This window comes from Ambystoma mexicanum, chromosome 2q (genome assembly GCF_040938575.1).
Source record: "Ambystoma mexicanum isolate Mex_15411 chromosome 2q, UKY_AmexF1_1, whole genome shotgun sequence".
In the NCBI taxonomy this organism is placed as follows: Eukaryota; Metazoa; Chordata; class Amphibia; order Caudata; family Ambystomatidae; genus Ambystoma; species Ambystoma mexicanum.
This window is the reverse complement of record NC_090924.1, coordinates 461,202,262-461,220,325: the sequence shown is the minus strand read 5'-3', so window position 1 is coordinate 461,220,325 and position 18,064 is coordinate 461,202,262. Positions and strand designations below refer to the sequence as shown.

The following is an 18,064-nucleotide window of genomic DNA, read 5'->3' as shown; positions in this document are numbered from 1 at the left end:
GTTTTCTTTTGACCGTAAAACCGGCATTGTAAAGGTCGTTTTTGCCTGAGAGCTTTACAATGAGTTTCTCTTGTTGTTTTTTGTTTAAATATTCGGGGGTTTCAGTTACACCACTCGCCCTCACCCCCCCCCCCCGAGCGCAGCAGGGGCTGAACAGTTTGATTCAGAAAGACCACTCTGACCGCACAGAATCTTTCTTTCTAAATCGATCTTTGGTGAAAAGATCTTTTCACCTAGAACGGAATAAAAAGCTTCACACACAGACCAATCAGTCATACTAGAGAGCAGAGGAAGCTACCCATGGAGGAGGGGGATAATTTGGGCGAGGGGTCAGGGAAAGTTGACTGTGCCCATTCAACCTTTAACTTTTCCAAAACTACCAACATGAGGGCCCATGGCACCAGTTTTAAACATCAAGCAAGGTGCAGAAAATCACTTTTGCTCCTGCAAACGATTCCATCCGCCAAAACCCTCCTTAAAAGTCAGTGCATGGAACAGATCAGTGCTGTGCCAGAGCAGAATTACTTAGGTAGTACTCTGTGTAAAGAATATAACTTAACTGTTACTCTTGTGACAAAGCTACATGTTCACTCAAATGTGGGGACTGGTGAATTCTGGAGGCCAGGGAGAAAACACCCAGTCTGTGATGCAACCCTTGGAGGTGGTAAACAGAGAATCGGCAGGTGACCCCAGCAATCCTTTGGGCAAGTCGGGAGACAGCTATGCCTGCTCATGTTAGGAGAAAACCAGTGTAATTCTCATCAAGATCTGTGCATACTGGGGGCGTGGCCAACTGCAAGGCGATGCAGACGGGAGTCCCTTCGGCTCCCGCATGATACATCCTGGAAAACCAGCCCGATATGTGACCGCTAGCCGTGCTCTAAGAGGGACGCAAGAACGAGGAACACCCGCGGCACAAGGGTGAGAAGTTGTGGTGACTGGGGAGGCGGCTGCGTTGAACCCCGGCGATTAGAAGTCTGAGGCCCTGAGCGGAGTCCCCAAAACAAGATGGCCACCGCAGGAGATCCGGGCTGGTGACGCCCTGCTGAGGGGACTGGAGACCTGACCGCGGCTGGGCCGGGGCCTTGGCGGGGCTGCAGAGACGGCGCCTACCTCCGGCGCACTGAAATCCGAACCGATCTGGACCTGAACACGTCCCCTGCACGGCCTGCTAACCTGGCGGATTGACTGTCCCGGGCACGGCCGCACCGCTAGACGGCCGCCGGCACCAGCGTCGGAGTCTGAGTCCGCAAGGGACGCATCTGAGGAGCAACATCGGGTGGGGCAGGGGCCCAGGGGTGGCAGCTGGGGACTGCAACAGCAACGTGTGCGGGTGATGCAGGGCAGCCCACCCACGGCGCCACGGCCCCACCCGTGTGGGGTGGACAATTAAGTACAGGCCCGCAGGCCGCTGCTGGATCACCCAGAGAAGAACTGTCGGGTCCTCCGTGGACCGGAACAAACAACATCCAAGTGGAACAACACAAAGCGCAACACCCGCCAACATAGCAGAGTGCGGTGACTTGGAATCGGAGCCCACAATCATACATGAACTGACAAACTGAAAAACCCAAACTCTCACCCCATCATTGAGTCGTGACCGAGAGACAGGAGCTCCGCCACGACATTACACCTGCCCGACCGGGTTGCAACCATGGGCAAAGAAAAAACGAAAAAGCCTGCCATGCAGAATAGGATTGAACAATATACAGTCGCCTCTTCTCAGGCCACCGACCCTCAACCGCATCTATCTGGAGACATGGAACCCGCCGACGCGCTCTCCCTCAAAGATGTCATGGCCGCAATAGCCGACTCACGCTCGTCCATGGAGCAGAAGATTGATCGAATAAGTTTGGATGTGTCCCTACTCAGACATGACCTGCAGAAACTGTCCGCGCGTACTGGAGAAGCGGAACAGCGAATCTCGAATACAGAGGATGGGCTACACAATGTGCAACACCAACTCCAGGGAGTCGCGGCCATGCTCAAGACCTTGGAGGCGAGGGTCGAAGAAAGCGAAGGGAGATCCAGACATAACAATGTTCGTATAATCGGCATCCCTGAGAAAGAGGAGGGCCCATGTATGAAACTCTTTCTGGAACAACTACTAACAGACCTCTTCGACTCACACTCCTCAAAATTCTTCTCTATAGAGAGAGCACACCGAAGGCCCACGGGAAGGTCGCTGCCTGGCGCTCTTCAGCGCACTGTGATAGCGAAGTCCTTGGACTATCAAGACCGGGACGCACTCTTACAGTTGGCTAGAACCAAGGGCACGGTAACCTTCAACGGGTCCAGGCTGGCCTTTTTCCCCCCCGATTATACAAAGGAGGTACAGAAGGCGAGGCAATCCTTTGCGAAACTTAAGAGACAATTGCAATCTCTGGGTGTCAAGTATGGCCTGCTTTTCCCTGGACAATTGAAAATGTATCACAAAGGCACTACGGTTCACTTTGACGACCCGGGTGAAGCATGGCGCTGGGCGGAGCAGCACATTGAGGGGGACTGGTCGGGGCCCCGATGAAACAGGCAAAGAAACCCTAGAACACCTCCGGAACAACCCAGACCTGAGCAACCACCACTCCCTGACCCTCCAGCGCTCAGAGAGGTCGGGGCTCCGCCTTGACCCCCCCCCCCCCCCCTCGTGGGCTCAACCTCCTGCCGTTAGGCGACCATACCACCGCAAGGGGCCCTCGGAAGGACACCAATGGCGTGTCACACCTCTACAATGCGGTAAGCGGGAGGGATCTGCTACCCTCGCACCTGGGGTGTCTTATTCCTCCCCTCCCCCCCCATCAGTTCTAGTTGAACTTCTATAGGGGCTGTTATACGCTGACAATCTACTCTTTTTCCTCACTGATTGTCAGCACATGTTGGGGCGACAGGTACTTCGTGTTGGGGTGGAGTATGGGGAGGGGGAGGAAATGTTTTGTTGGGAAGAGTTCCTGGTTGTTTCAAGACCAGCTTGTCCCTGCAACCCCCAAGGGACAGCAGTGTTTCTGGTTAGTTGGGCTTATAGCACGCCCAGGCACCGACTCAACCATCAATTTTTGTTTATTTTACACTACACCACATGCACCGAGGTGACATACCCGTGGGCCACCCGCCTAACCCTCAAATAATCTTGCAAGATGACACCTGACCATTCTCAAATGCCACTTACGGCACGTCCCAAGTCCCTTAAGATCTTGACCTGGAATGTGAACGGGATGGGCTCTGCGATCAAGCGACGCTTGATTAAGCAACTACTCTCTAGACACTCCCCCGATGTGGCCCTGATTACCGAAACTCACTTAGCGGGAATCGCACTATAATTTCTTTCAGCAGACCAATTATAGAATAGCTTTCCATGCGGGATATACCATGGGGTCCAGGGGCACCCTCATTCTCATACACAAACGCGTCCTGTTCGCACTACAGGAACAGGAGCAGGACCCCCGGGGTCGCTATGTGTTGGTCTTGGGTACACTCTGGGGGGAAACGTATGGGTTTATCTCAATCTACTCCCCACCAGGACTGGGGCAGGTGCTTTTAGAAGAACTGACCACCCTTATGGGGAAACACCAATCCAATAAATGGTTCCTGGGAGGTGACTAATGACGTCATGTGCAACTCCACGGACCGCTCCCATCTTAGACAGTGTAACCCGACTGTCCCCAAGAGGCTTTCCGGCTTTGCATCTGCCCTGGGTCTCTGATGTGTGGCGGGAACTCCACCCCGAAACCAGGGGCTACTCATTCCATTCAGGTGCCCACGGCTCCCTCCCTAGGCTCGATTATTTATCCACCCCGCACACAGATTTTTCAGAATACTCTCGGCGGAATTACTTCCCCGGGGAATCTCGGATCACTCACCCCTGATGGTGGAATCACGCCTACAAGGTACGGCCCCACCTAGAATGTGGAGGTTGAACAGTTACTATATGAACTGCCCAGAATTGGTGGACCGCCTCACAGAGGTCTCCGAGTACTTCGAGATTAACGATACAGGCGAAAACGACCCGGTGGTGATCTGGGAGGCTTACAAGAAAGTGTTATGGGGGGAAATTATCTCCTGGACGGCGAGTAGGAAGAGGGAGAGGCTCCGGAAAATAAACTAGGCCGAAGCCGAGGTAACCCATTGGGAAAATGCACATACCCTCGATCCAACCCCCCAGACCCACATATCCCTTAAACGAGCCACTGAACACCTCCGCAATCTCAAGCTGGATAATGCCAAGCAGGCCCATTGGGAATTCAGAGCCAGAATATATGAGCTGGGGGACAAGGCGGGGAGAATGCTGGCGTGGTTAGAGATGAGGGACAGCGCTGTGTTCGGGAAATCATCACCCCACAGGGGAGAGATGCCGATCGGACGCCGAGATAGCGGAGGCATTCGCCCAATTTTATGCTGCGCTGTATCGGGCCCCATCGGTGTCACTTGACCCAACCCTTCTTGACTACATAGCAATCCCTAGCCTCTCGGAACAGCGAGAGCTGCTGGACGCCGACATCACTGAAGCTGAAATAGCAGATGCACTGGCACAATTGCAACCGGGGAAAACTCCGGGCCCCAACGGGTTCCCGGCCGAAACTAGGGAGTAGTAACATAAGCCCCCCTCCCCTGCATCGGATGCTGCTGACAGCCCAGGAACAAGGTTCCCTTCCACAAGACTGTGTAAGGCCACCATTGTGGTCATCCCCAAACCAGATAAACCACAGGAGAAATGTGCTTCATATAGGCCAATCTCGTTAATTAACGGGGAAGCAAAGGTCCTGGCTAAACTTCTGGCTAACCGGCTCCAGCAGGTAGTCAACACCTTGATACATCCAGAGCAATGTGGCTTCATGCCACATAAATCAACCCGAATGAATCTGCGCCGACTCCATCTGGTGCTAGACCGTGCCCCTATTCTGGACACCTCATTAGCCCTTTTAGCAATTGATTTTGAAAAGGCGTTCGATTCAATCAGATGGGATAGCCTCTGGTAAATCATGGACCGTATGGGGTTTGGAGAGGGCTTTCTGGGATGGGTAAAATTGCTTTATACAAACATCCAAGCAGAGGTCAGGGTGAACGGGTGGACCTCCTGATTCCTTTCCCCTGGGCAGAGGCACAAGACAGGGGTGCCTCCTGTCCCCCCTCCTCTTTGCCCTTGAACCGCTGGCTTTGTGGCTTCGCCAGTGCAGGAAGTGGACGGGTTTCAGATGACCAGAGGGGCATGAGGATCGTACTTCCCTGTATGCCGACGACCTCCTGTTGTACCTGGCCGACCCGGTTCGGACCTGTCCCATAGTGACCCAGATGCCCGTTAGCTACGGGGAATTTAGCAGATTGCAAAATAACTGGAAGAAGTCAATACTCTTCCCGGTGAAGGGAGGGGAGCAGGCCAGACCACCGAGCTGCCCGTATCGGATTGAAAGGCATGGCTTCAAATACCTGGGAATTTGGGTTATCATTGATCTGACCAAATATGCGATGTATAACCTCCAACCGATCATAGAAAGGTTTGTTAACGACGTTCGTCACTGGAAGCTCCTTCCTCTGACTCTCATGAGGAGAGCCGCGCTTTTTAAGATGGCACTCCCTAGATTCCTTTACGTCCTGCAGAACGCCCCACTTATGATCCCTACCTCTGAATTTACCCGAGTAGACACCCTTCTCAGGGAACTTATCTGGGGGGGGAGGCCAGTCACGTATTGCGTTGAGCACTTTGCAGAGATCGGTCTGGGAGGGTGGGATAGGGGTACCCCGCCTCCAGACCTACTACTGGGCATCACAGCTTGCGGTGGTCAACGACATGATCCACAGGGACCACGCACTGCCCCACATCAGAGCCGAATTGGATGCCATGCAGGGCTTTGACCCGCTACAGATATATCAATCCCCACAACGGCCCCCTCGGCAAACACCTACGACCCACATCACCACCACTTGGCGACAGGCACACGTGTTTCTTGGGTGGGGAAATAAGATAACCGCAGTGCAGCCCCTATGGCAAAATGGTAACCTGAGGGAAATTGAGAAACTTAAACCATGGCCAAGCTGGGTAAGAGCGGGAATTTTGAGGGTGGAGGATACCCTGAGGGACGGGAAACTAGCTTTGTTCAAGGACATGCAGTGTAAATTCCAGCTGCCTACCACAGAACGAGATCACTTTATGCAGTTGTCCCACGCCCTGAGAGTTCATACATCTCCAGAGGACACGGTCCCTGACTACACACCGATAGAGCAAAATATGTTCCCCGCCTACATCCCCACCAAATGCACATCCATCCTTTACAACACCATTACATCCTTTGCCACCCCCGAGCTAGCGCGTTTAAAGGGTAAATGGGAGAGAGATGTAGGGGAGATAGACCCAGAGGACTGGATCCAGGTTCTTATGCATCCACGGGAGGTCGTTATCTCCTCCAGGCTCAGGCTAGTGCAACTCAAAGTCCTGCATAGAATACACTACCCTAGAACTACTTTATATGGCTGGAGGAGAGCTACGAACTCAAACTGTCTCCAATGTGGCAAGGAGGAGAGTACCTCCTTCCACACTCTCTGGCTATGCCCCCGGATCCATACCTTTTGGAATGCTTGCTGTACAAAGCTCTCCCCAGGGTGCTCACTTGCACCATTGAGCTGAACCCGAGGGTCCTGATCCTCGGTGTGCCGGACCCGTCTGACTTTAATAAATGGGAGAAGCTGCTACTGAATACTGCGACGGCCCTAATGAAGTGTAACATCGCACAAAAATGGGGAGTGCCAAACCCACCCCCCCACCCCAATACTGGAACAGTGGATTTTGGATATGGACTCATGTGCTACGATGGAACACCGAATCTATGGCACAAGAGGCTGCCCAGCCAAAGCAGTTAAAATATGGGGGAAATGGGACGAGTCTGGGCCCTGAGGCCAAGGTCAGCGATACTTATTGCACGTACAGATGGAGTGGGCTGGGGAAAGAACTCTTGGTGTTTTGTAACGCAAATTATATTCGGTTGATTTAAGATGTGGACGCTGTCCTGAAGTGCTTTTGTCCTGCCACTTTGTTTGTGGTTTTTGTTATTTCGTTCTGTGGCTGTCTTGTTTCAGTCAGGAAAAACAAAATGTTTCATTAAAAAAAAAAAAAAAAAAGATCCATGCATACTCAGATTTAGTGAGGAGGGTCTAGAATCATATATGTAGAGCATCCTTTGTATCCCAGATAAGGAAAATAAATCCCAAGACAATATCCTAGGAGATTTGGGAAGTTTCTCTTTATTCACACATGGGACATGAGAAGTGCTTAGAGTTTAGAAATCAAGCACACATCTGGTTTGCAAATTCTGGGATGGGGCCCGAAGGGGAATGCACACCTTACAGCTGTGAGGAAAGTCCGAGTGTGCATCTACAGTCAGAGTGAATGCCGACAACTGAAGGTCACATTTACCCACAAACTAGATCCAAAGGTCACTATCACTTGTCTATCTAATTAGGACATGATGGATAGGAATTTTGTACAGACCATAGGGCCTGGGGCATGAGTCAAAAAAGCACAAACACAAAGGGAGACCAGTGGAATCATTAGGAAAGGGTCAATTGCGAGAGGAAAAAAAAAATATTCCGCTGATCCAAAAATCAAGTCAATCATGGCTCCAATTACTCTACGGCCACCTGTACGAATAGAGGCAGAAACTTCCTGTCCTGAATATGTTGGTATTGGACAATGTTCCAGAGAGAGTAGTGAGAGAAGGAGGAGTAATATTAGCAATTCAGAATTTTATTTTACCAGGTTCAATGTTGTCAATTAGAGTCAAGGAAAATCATTCACAGCCTATGAAAGGCCAGATCAGGGGGACAGGCTAGACTGAGAGGCCTGCTGAAAATCTGGACCCAGAGGCTGTGTGGGAGGGGATCAAATCCTACCTGTAAATACCCTAGTTGGTGGGTACCGCCCCTCTCCCTCGTGAAGCCAAGAGTGACCCCTAAAGCAAGAGGGGTACATTACAAGTCTTGTCCAGGTAGCAGAAGCAAAGCCATCTCTTAGTCCAAAAAGAAAGAACTCCAAAAAAAAAAAAATGTCAAAGTCGGCAGTGGAGCCTCAAATCACGATGTTGCCAAAGTCAAAAAAGTGCAATGGGGCAATCTTAACTACCAGGAGACCAAGTAATTTTGAAGGGTGCAGACTTCCAGGAATTTTGGGATTTAGATTCGGAAATGTAATTTAGGATCAGGGCGTGAAGTCCTCTAGCACCTTAATCCTTAGTTAGCTCCTTATTGATAGGCATATCTCCAATCCAAGCTTCCCAGGAGAGGAACTAAATGGTGTTGAAACATCTTCGTGGGTCTGTGTGCTCTTTGGTATTCCACTGCGGACACTCAGAAACTTTAAGCGAAAGTCCATATCCAAAAACCATATCCTTTAAAAAAAAAAAAAAAAATGTCTTCTTTCCTGGGCACTTTATAAACCATCTCTCACACCGAAATACCTATTTGTGATACATGTGTAATACCATATCATTTGACAGATCCGCAGAAGGGTGTGATGGGACTTCAGGATTCACAAGGAAGAATATGAGTCACTGAAAGGAATATTACCAGTAAGTAATTTAAGCATTACCACCTTTCCAGTCTTCACCATAACACATCCTTAAAACATGAGGCTGTAGTAATGCTGTACAAAAATCTGACCGAACGCCCTAGGAATAGACTGTCCTTCTCCGATGGGTCCATCTGCCCGGCACCACTGGAACTACAGTACTGAGCGACACTTTTGTGCAATTTTAGACAAACTCATCTCCATTAGTGCAGGTTGGATAATTGTCTAGTGTAAAGAGTGGTGGGCAGAGTTGTGAGGCACTAGGAAGGAATGAAGAGGAGGGATCCCAAGAGTTGGTGCAGTGAGGCTTTTAAGCGGAGCTCTAAGCTTTAGGAGTAGTGCGTCACCTGCAGTATTCAGGCATCCCACTGAACAGGCTTGTGGAAATATAGCTAATTATTTTTGTTTTTAGTATTATCATCAGCATCACCAATATCCTATTACATTCAATTAGCCTGCCTAGATAATGCATTGGCATCAAAAACGATACAGTTTAGAAGGTTTGGAACACCAAAGCCAAGTTGGCCTGAAAGTAGAAAGTGGATGTTTTGAGTAGACAGGCCTGAGTTTCCAAAATAAACACTTACAAGGGTTCAACCTATAGCGGCCACACCCTGAGGAGAAGCTGGGATTTAGCATGCCAAAGAGCCTGCAACTAGACAGTGTATAAAAGCTGCAACAACAACAAAAAGGTAAAATCCATTTAAAATAACTCCTGCTCCCACTTATCTAGAGAGGGGGAAGAGCCTTAATGTGGACAAAGATGGGTAGGTTTGCTTCAAATGGACACACTGTGCTACCAAAACACTATACAATGTCCGAAAATACTAGAGATCCAAACCCGAGGCGGGGCCCAGAAAGAAAAAGAACCCTACAAAGCCAATTGAACATGCAAAATCAGACATGGGCTTATTAGAATCATTGCTGTGGATAGGTTTTGAAAACCGACTTGTTTCACCTCTCCCCCAAATCCCCTCAGCAACAACAAGATGGGGGTAAAACAATAAGCAGGTTCCGGGCTGTTTGAGAGGCTATGAAGCCTGCCACAGCAAGGCAATGACTGCCACATTAAGAACCTGTGGTATGCGGGTTACACAAACCAGCCCTTTCCTTCCCTACCAAAGAGGTTAAGCAGGGATAGCCACACAAACTTGCCAGAGCCAAGCTTCAGCTCTAAAATAAACCACAGAAAAGGCTTGAATCTCGAGCAATTCAAGATGGCCCTATTCTGGAGGGAGGGGGTTAAATTGCAGGTTTCGGCAGGACACTGAACTCCAGTACAAAACATCCCTAGCATGAGTTCAGACACCAGACCCCACCCAAACCCTGATGTATGTCAAACCTTGGGAGACTGCTGCAGAAGGAGCTCAGACGCCACCCCTCAACGCCACCCAATACTAAAAGGAGGAATAGGAGGTGGTGCAAAACCCAAAGCAATGGTGGGTGGAGAAGTCTCATGCATGCCATCAATTTTGGTGCAGCTAAGCTGCTGCATGACCTCAACATGAACATAAAAGATTGTTTACGTATAACTAACGAAAGAGAACTTTGCTAGCTATAGGATCAACTAACAGCCACATTGGGTGAGGTGTCTGGACCTCTGTGGAACAGAAATACAGAAGATACCACATAAGGGGTCAGTTACAAGTATTCAGTAGAATGAAAATGGGCAGTGGTTTAACAAATATTTTATGACTGAAGGACAAGCAAGTGGGTTCCTGGGATCCATGTGGTACTCACTGCCTCCTGCAATGGCGCTTGGTCTGGGTGGTCTGCAGCCGTGTGCTTCAGTATCTCCTTGAGCAACAGCGGATATTTGACCAGTCGGCTACGCGGCAGGTCCAGGAAGTTCCAGAGGTCCAGTTTCCGGCTGAAGGATGACTCCTGGCAAAGACGCAGGAAGTTTTCCACCTGCCGGTTCTGCTTCTTGTAGTCGAGCAGTGCCTTTGCAGCCACCTGGTTGCAGCAGTAGTTCCTGTAGGCATGTAGGCATGGCAGCTGTGGACACAATGGAGTCAGGTAGTTACATTAAACACACTAATAACCAAACCCTTTGAGAAAAGAAGCTCAGGTAGCAGAATTCAGCAAACCGGACAAATGACAAGAATACTCACTGACATTCATGATTATGTTTTGTTATACAGGGATAACTTTGTGCATGCAGCTAGGGCTCCAATGTCTTACTCCTCTTAACACAAATGTTACCTGGTGTTACTGAAGCTTCACTGCTCTTAAATTAGCTTCTTTCCGAGGCTCTGGATTGTTTTTAGTCAAATTACTTACTAGTTTCCTGTTGTGATCCTCCAGAACATAAATCCAACGCAGTGTATTACAAAGCCGAATTCTGGTTGGACCAGCATTTTAATGTTGTAACCACCGCAAAACCACCCTGACAGATCAAGAACAATGCTGAGGATTGAAGGGCCTCAAACATGGCTAACACAGTGAAAAATGTGCACTCGCTACTGGCTGGCGATATTCGACTCTTGGCAAGTAAACAAACTTTGTGCTGTGTGCATGTGTAGAATTGATGTGGATAGTGACCATTTAAATGATTGGCTAGTAGCTTGCAACAATGTTTGACCCCAGCTAACATTTGCCTGGTATTGTTGAACGTCACGGTGATATCCTTGTCTGAAGAAGTCATATTTAATGCAATGTTGCCTGAAGATCATACCTGTACAGCGAATGTCCCCTTTTCATTGTTTACATTAATCAGTTTCATACTGAGCTAATCACTGCTGGATTGGTCTAGCATGTCCAAGGCATGCTACAAGTGTGGCACACATGAAGAGTAGCCAGACTGGTCTGAGGGAGAATAGGAATGGGCAAATGGAAGAGAGGGTGTGAGGGGGGTGCAGCTGGAATAGGTTCAAACAAAGAACTGCTAAGCTTAGAAAGGGGCTGAATGGGACAGCTAGTGATTGTGGTAGTAGTGCGTGTGGCAGATAGAGAATTAATACAGAGAAAATTAATACAGACACAACTCATCGGAAGGAAATCTTTCAGGCCAGTAAAAAGTAGGGATTTGCCAGTGAATATGGTGCCGATTACTGGTTGGTTGGTCCTAGAAATAGTAAGTGTGTGGTTGCGTGATGAGCTCACGCTTACCTAAACAGTCTAGCAAATATGACAGGTAAAGTTTTAACCATCTTCTAACAAACCCCCAAGGAGATTAATCTGGGGTTGCCAGGTCAACCCTCAGGTCTAACAGCGCCAAGAGTTGGCTATAAGAGTTGAATGAAGAGAACACAGGGAAAGGGAAACAAGGTGGGGGGTGCAGGTCCATCTGAGTGGGTGCACTAGCGTGGCATATGGATAATAGGGCAAGGAATAACTTTAGTAAGCAACTACATTGAATACGTAAAGAGAAAAACTGCCTAAACTCCATGTACTTCTCTAAAATACCAATTAGCCACTGGGATCATTGAAACAAGATGTTGCCAAACTGGTGGGGATTAACTCGGTATGAAAGCCTTTTAAGGTAACATATGAAAAAGTAACATTCCCTGTACGGTTATAATCTTTAGGCAGTTTTGCATTAAATAGAGGTGGTTATGCAGACATGTAACTTGTGCATATTGTCTAAACCCATTCCATAGCATTGATCCAAGACACAGAATAGGCAAACCCAACATGGCCCGCAATAGGCATGGAATCAGGAAGAAACTTGAGTATTAATACTATGCAAGCAGTGTATAGGATTGGATTTGTGTGTGAAGGAAGAATGTAGGTAGCAAAACCTAGATTCAGCTTGCCCGAGTCAACAAAGGGGAGCAACCTAGGAGTACAATAACAAACGGGGAGCAGAACTATAGTGGGGCATAACCTAAAATGGTTACCAGAGCCTTGCATAAGGGGGCCAATAAACTAAATACAAGGTGAGCTTCTTTGTATAAAGGTGCATCCCAAAAATACTGTGTTTGGCTCCACTCTAGTACAATAGGCCATTTTAGCTAACCACAGGTTTTTTTCATACATTTTTTAAAACCACCGTCAAGTTTCATGAAGAGGGAGATCGGTTGCAAGTAGATCATTGGAATTTTACTGAGGTACTACACATTTACATAGGTACTTGATGAGAGGCATATATGTGTTCTTCTAGGGGAAACTGTAGTTTAGAGCCAGATATTTTATACACAGGACATGCTCTGTGCCTTGGATTCCCTAAAAGAACTCGAGCACTGCTTAGGCTAGAGGAATTGGTGAGAAAACAAGTAACAAATGCGCAACTTAAATGGTGGATCCTACACCAAGGATCTATGTGTTGGTTGGGGGAGGGTGGATCACCCCTCGCCCCCAGCTTACATTTATCCAGTTTAAAATGTCCCCAAATTGTCAAGAGACTGATATGTGAAACATTGCGGCCTCACACGGTGGGCCCCACTCCAAGGGTTTTGACATCTTACTTGCCAAAAAAGCCATTGTGACACTTGCAGGTGGTGCTTAGCCAATTTACAGTGTTGTGTCCATCACTCCAGGAAATACAGACTTGGTTACGTGGGACCGAGCGTGAAGGGGACACTTACCCAATCTAACATGGTTGGCCCCACCTCGTCTATAGTTCCGTCTTCCTGACGCATTCTTCCTAGATGGCTGAGCAGATCTGAAACAAAGGAGTAAGATGGTGGATTGAGGGTCTAAAAGAGACAACTGCCAGAGGGGAAGAGAGACTCCGGGTACAAAGAAAATGAGGGATCGAAATTGCAAGGGAGAGTATTCTATTTACACATTAACTTTATGGTGAGTGTGCATTAGCACTGTTTTGTATGCACTTTGTCCCACATATTTTAGGGTGCAGTTAGTTAGCATGAAGAAGAAATAGATAACATTCCACTCTTTCCCCAAAAGACGGGGCTGCTGAGCCTAGACCTGGAACCCTTCTGTCTCGCCATGAACTCAAAATAAGCAGGCCATCAATAAGAAGCCATAAATACCAAGAATATACAAATGTGAGTATGTCCTTCACTTCAAGTAGCAAAACACTACTTTGGGTAACAAAGGTATATGCAGAGGATTTCCAGAAGCAGCTAGCACTGGCTAACGAGAGGGGTCCGATCTAAAGACTGATGGAACCCCAAAAGGAAGGTGGCAGCTTGAGAAGGATGACTGATGCCAGTCTATTCAAATGAGCTACCTCCAAGACTAGGTCTTAGGTCTCAAATCATTGTAGCCCATGCCTGAGAATGAGAGGACAAAGGTCTGCATCACCCGTTGGCGAATACTCTTGTAGTGTGCACAACTACAACCATAATCCATCCTCTAAACAGTGAAGGGACCCTATGCTTAAAAACCACACATGATTGGGTAACCAGAGGTCTCCATACCTTCATGCAAGGGGATGAGTGAATCCAGAGTGCTGAAGATATCAGTTAGTTCCTCCTCAGACATGATGGCGAGCTTCAGCATGGGCTCATAGTAATTCTGAGGTGGAGAGAAAAAAAGTGTGAAAACAAAAAGCAAGAAGGCAGGCTAACATCTCAGGCAGAGAGGTTTACATGACAGATGCAGTGCAAGATTCTCCCACACAAAATGAAGGGGCCACGAGGTCTTCTCACATAGAACACACAGTACTGGAAGCAGCACCTGGAGGTTTCCCTCAAACTAGTATAGTAGGAGATGCAGCCTACCTGCACATTTCCCATATGGGAGAGTTAGTGCCAACTGCCCTCACAAAAATAACAGAACACGGTCGGCAGCAGTGCGAAAAACGCAAGCACAAACAGCAGCAGCGCAAGCTCCCTTAGTCATGAAGACATGGCTTACCTTTTTAACCAGGTTCAAGTCATCCACAAGCTGCTGCTCCCCCTGCATCAGTTCAAAGATAACCTGTGACGAAATGAACAAGGGTCAAATGCATGATCTTCTGGCACAGAGCAATTATTGCTCCTATGTATTTCTTCCATGCAGAATACAGAAAGGTCTGCATACACAGTTCCTTAATACATGGTCCTAGCATAAACAGTCACTTCAAAATTTTACCTCCCCTAAGTCCCTTTGCTCCAACTTGATATTGATGGCATTGCTGCATCAATTTATACACACTTAAAAGACCATTGCCGTTTTCCATTATATCCAGCTGGCATGCCAGGTTTCTGGTATACTCACTAAAAACATCATTGCTTGTGCAACAAAGTCCCATGCCTGAGCTTCTTTGTGGCAGCGTGAATAGAGGGAAACATTAAAAGTCTTACTGGCACTGGGGGGGGAGGGCCAAGAGGGGAGCATCTGTCTGTGGGAAATGTGCGAGCGCGGTTCCTCAGTGGCATCCTAAATGCACAAGAGATCCAAGATGACAACAGAGCCCAATATTGGCTGTCAACAATCCCATGCACAATGCAGAATTGGATTACAATGAATTTGTTGAAGAGGAACCACTGCTCCAATCCCATCAAAGCCACAATAAGCCCATGCAGGTGTTCTCAACCACGAATAGGGAAGCCCAACGGGTTGGGCAAGACACCTAAAAGAGGAACGGCCAGTGTGATGTAAGTGAGTGTGGAAAGAGTTGGCAAGTGAGCTATAGAGTGCTGAAGACAAATGCGATGGTGATGTAAAAGAAAGTCTGAGAAAGAAGTTGAGGAGGGAAAAAAAGCAGAGGTGACTGAAGGTAGAAAGGGCAAAGGCAGCATAGAAGGAAAAGAAAAGATGAAGGAAGGAGGTCACGGAGAGAGATATTGGAGAGGAGGTTGATGGAGTAGACTGATAATGGTGGGGAAGAAAGAGGTGGGAGAAGGCGACCAGCAAGACTGTTAGGAATGTATCAAGACAGAAGAATGGAAGGAGACTATGAGGATGTTGGAGGAGATAAGCGGGAGAAAGAGCAAAACTGCAGAGAAATCAGTAGTCATAGAAGAGTGGCAGTCAGGAGGAGGGAAACCCAGTGTCTGATAAGGGTGAGCCTGGGAGGGTTGGTGGCACAAGCAGGTCACAATGTTTAAGGAAGGTACAGAAGGAACGTTAGAAGAGATTGGTGCAAAAGAGCTAATGGAGTTTCCCTTAGAACGAGATCATTGCTACCTACAAAGGACGGAAACTAAGACAGGATTTTGGGGCATAGAGCTAGGACCCTGAGAGCAGAAGACGGCAATCAGAAGTCATGCCTTTAAGTCAATTTAGGATGAAAGCCTTTTAACAGAAGCTCTGGGATTTTGCCAAACACTACTCAGCCCTAGCCCCTGCTGAAAACTTGACTTATCATATGGGCATACATGGACCCAGAGACCAAAGAGTGTGGGTCTTTCTGAAACAGAGGACGAGAAGCAGAGAACCAGAGTTAATTGACCACAGATACAAGACTGTATAGGTGGACACTTGAGTTTGCCGCCGAGTTGCTGCACTCTTTCACCTGGTCTGGAGCAGGAAGAGCAGAAGTGAGCAGCAGCAGCATTGCAGTGGGTGGGAATTGTACGTTTCAAACTTTCAAAATTAGGGGTGGGAGGTGCTGTAAACTGAATTACAAACAGGACAGCTGCAAAAATCGGGTTTACTAACCCCTAATCTTTTTCAGGATTTGCCACCACAGAATGCACTTCAGTCGGTCCCCCGCCCCCTAACTGTCCCCTCCGTTCCAATGTCCAAACTACAGAGCAGAAAAATGCTAATCACTGAAAAAAAACCTGCTGGCTCTGAAAGCCCACGAAGAGCAAGAGGGGCTGAGCGGCACTACTATGGTTAGTACATAAATCGTGAAGAATACAAACAATGATCTGGACCTCGAAGCTGCTACTGTGGCTTATAATGGAACTTTGCTCTGGAAGTAACCAACAAATGTAAGTGCGCTAGATGATTGTGGCTTCAGTAAACAGTCACCCCCCCACCCCGCTACCCGGAAGTAGTTGGAAACATCTCAACCCAACGGATAACTTTGGAAAATCCTTCCCATACCACAAAAGAAAATATACTCATTACCACAAATGGAGTCTGACAAAATGCATGTTACTTTTCGCTAACTATCTCATTGCTAGTTTTGGCCACAGTGGTGGAAAGTGAGCACCTAAATACACCCCTGAAGGCCATAGAGGCTAATTGAGAATATAATGTCCCCTCAAAAGCCGCTAATGTAAGCAAGGACCAGCAAGGATTGGTGAGCCACGCTACTCTGACTGTAACATTAGCCTACTGGATCACTCCTTTGAACAATTGTGCAATAAAATGGTTGGGTATCGGAGCGCAGCCACCACACAGACCAGAAAAGAGACGGGGGGGGGGGGTCTACCACAGAAACAGTGACTGAAGGTCTTGTCCCGATTTATGGTTAGAGTTCCCTCCACAGTTCAGTTCTTGACCAAACTTACACTGTGAGGGAATCGCCCAATTCTGAAACATCTACCAAGTGACGATTACTTCATGCCGAATAAGGAGGGACTCAAACATTCTGTAGATGGAATCGCTGGGACCAGCTTCAATCTCAGCTCTGCGACTGCTTCTGAAATCCTTACTAAGACTCTACGACAACATCAAAGAGGTGGTTCAAGACAATGCCCAGAAATTAAATACACCGACTTCATGAAGCTGGTGGTTCATGAACACTCGCAGACGTTAAATGCATTGAACATCAAAGAGGTGGTCCAAGAAAATACTGAGAAGCTAAACATACTGGACAGTATCAAAGCTGTGACACATGTCAATGCTCAGAAGCTAAAACGTACTGGAACAGATGTCGCACACCTAACTACCGGGACAAAATGTCACAACCTGTGCAAGTCTGTGGTGGTTGACAAGGAGGATTGAAATTGATGATGCTTCAAACACAGATAAATCAACAAGATGTTTCAGTACTGGTTGCAGGTTCGAGATCCACTGAGGACAATTCACAATCCATCAGATTCAGTGAAACATCAGATTGTCCTTCAATGTTGGCGGACTTATGTGCCTAAGGGGATAGAAACTACCATGGTCTCTCGTAGTGGCATAGATGAAGGGACTAAGCAAATTAACAGTGATGCATAAGATGCAGACACTCAATGACCAAGAGGGCTGGATTAGAGTAAAGGAAAGGGGAGACAAAAGCGCCATACTGAAAAAACTAAAAATAGCGTTATAAATAAAAACTTCAGTGCTCTGTCAGCAAAGGGCAGAGGAGAGGTGCCAAACTGAGGCTGAATCCGAACAGTCAAAAACATTTGGCACAAACACGTGGGCACCACTTATGGACTAATCAGAAAGATACCCAGCTCTCACCAGAAGACCCCCGCTAACATGCTGGCTGCAAAGCGATCTGTACTATAACACAGATGGAGGAGGTGGAATGCTGAGGTAACCAGTGGAGCAATCCCCCTGACCCCCTAACATCGCCTATCCTTTAGTGGACAGTGACGAGGGTTGAGGACCCAGCTTTTGCTTAACTAAATGCCATGTTGATGTCAGTGTACATGTGTGCCTTTGTTGAAATGCTTAATAAAATGTATTGTTGAAAAAAAACATTCAGCACAAAAGCATTGGGGTACTAAGAAATCCCCAAAAACAAGAAGCAATCAAAAAGAACTACTTTCTGGAAACCAACAATAACGCTGA

At 47.8% G+C, this 18,064-nt stretch overlaps 1 protein-coding gene across 2 annotated transcripts in view; it reads right to left on the bottom strand.

Moving 5' to 3' along the window:
• The window catches only part of LOC138569526 (rho guanine nucleotide exchange factor 3-like), a 388,611-nt gene that overhangs the window by 44,129 nt on the left and 326,418 nt on the right, over positions 1–18,064 (bottom strand). For both annotated transcript variants that reach the window (XM_069647576.1, XM_069647577.1), the window contains 4 exons: positions 14,315–14,377; positions 13,876–13,972; positions 13,078–13,154; positions 10,289–10,546 (listed from right to left, as the gene is read on the bottom strand). In XM_069647576.1, the coding sequence (XP_069503677.1) occupies positions 10,289–10,546; positions 13,078–13,154; positions 13,876–13,972; positions 14,315–14,377 (495 nt within the window). The remainder of the gene's footprint in view (positions 1–10,288; positions 10,547–13,077; positions 13,155–13,875; positions 13,973–14,314; positions 14,378–18,064) is intronic.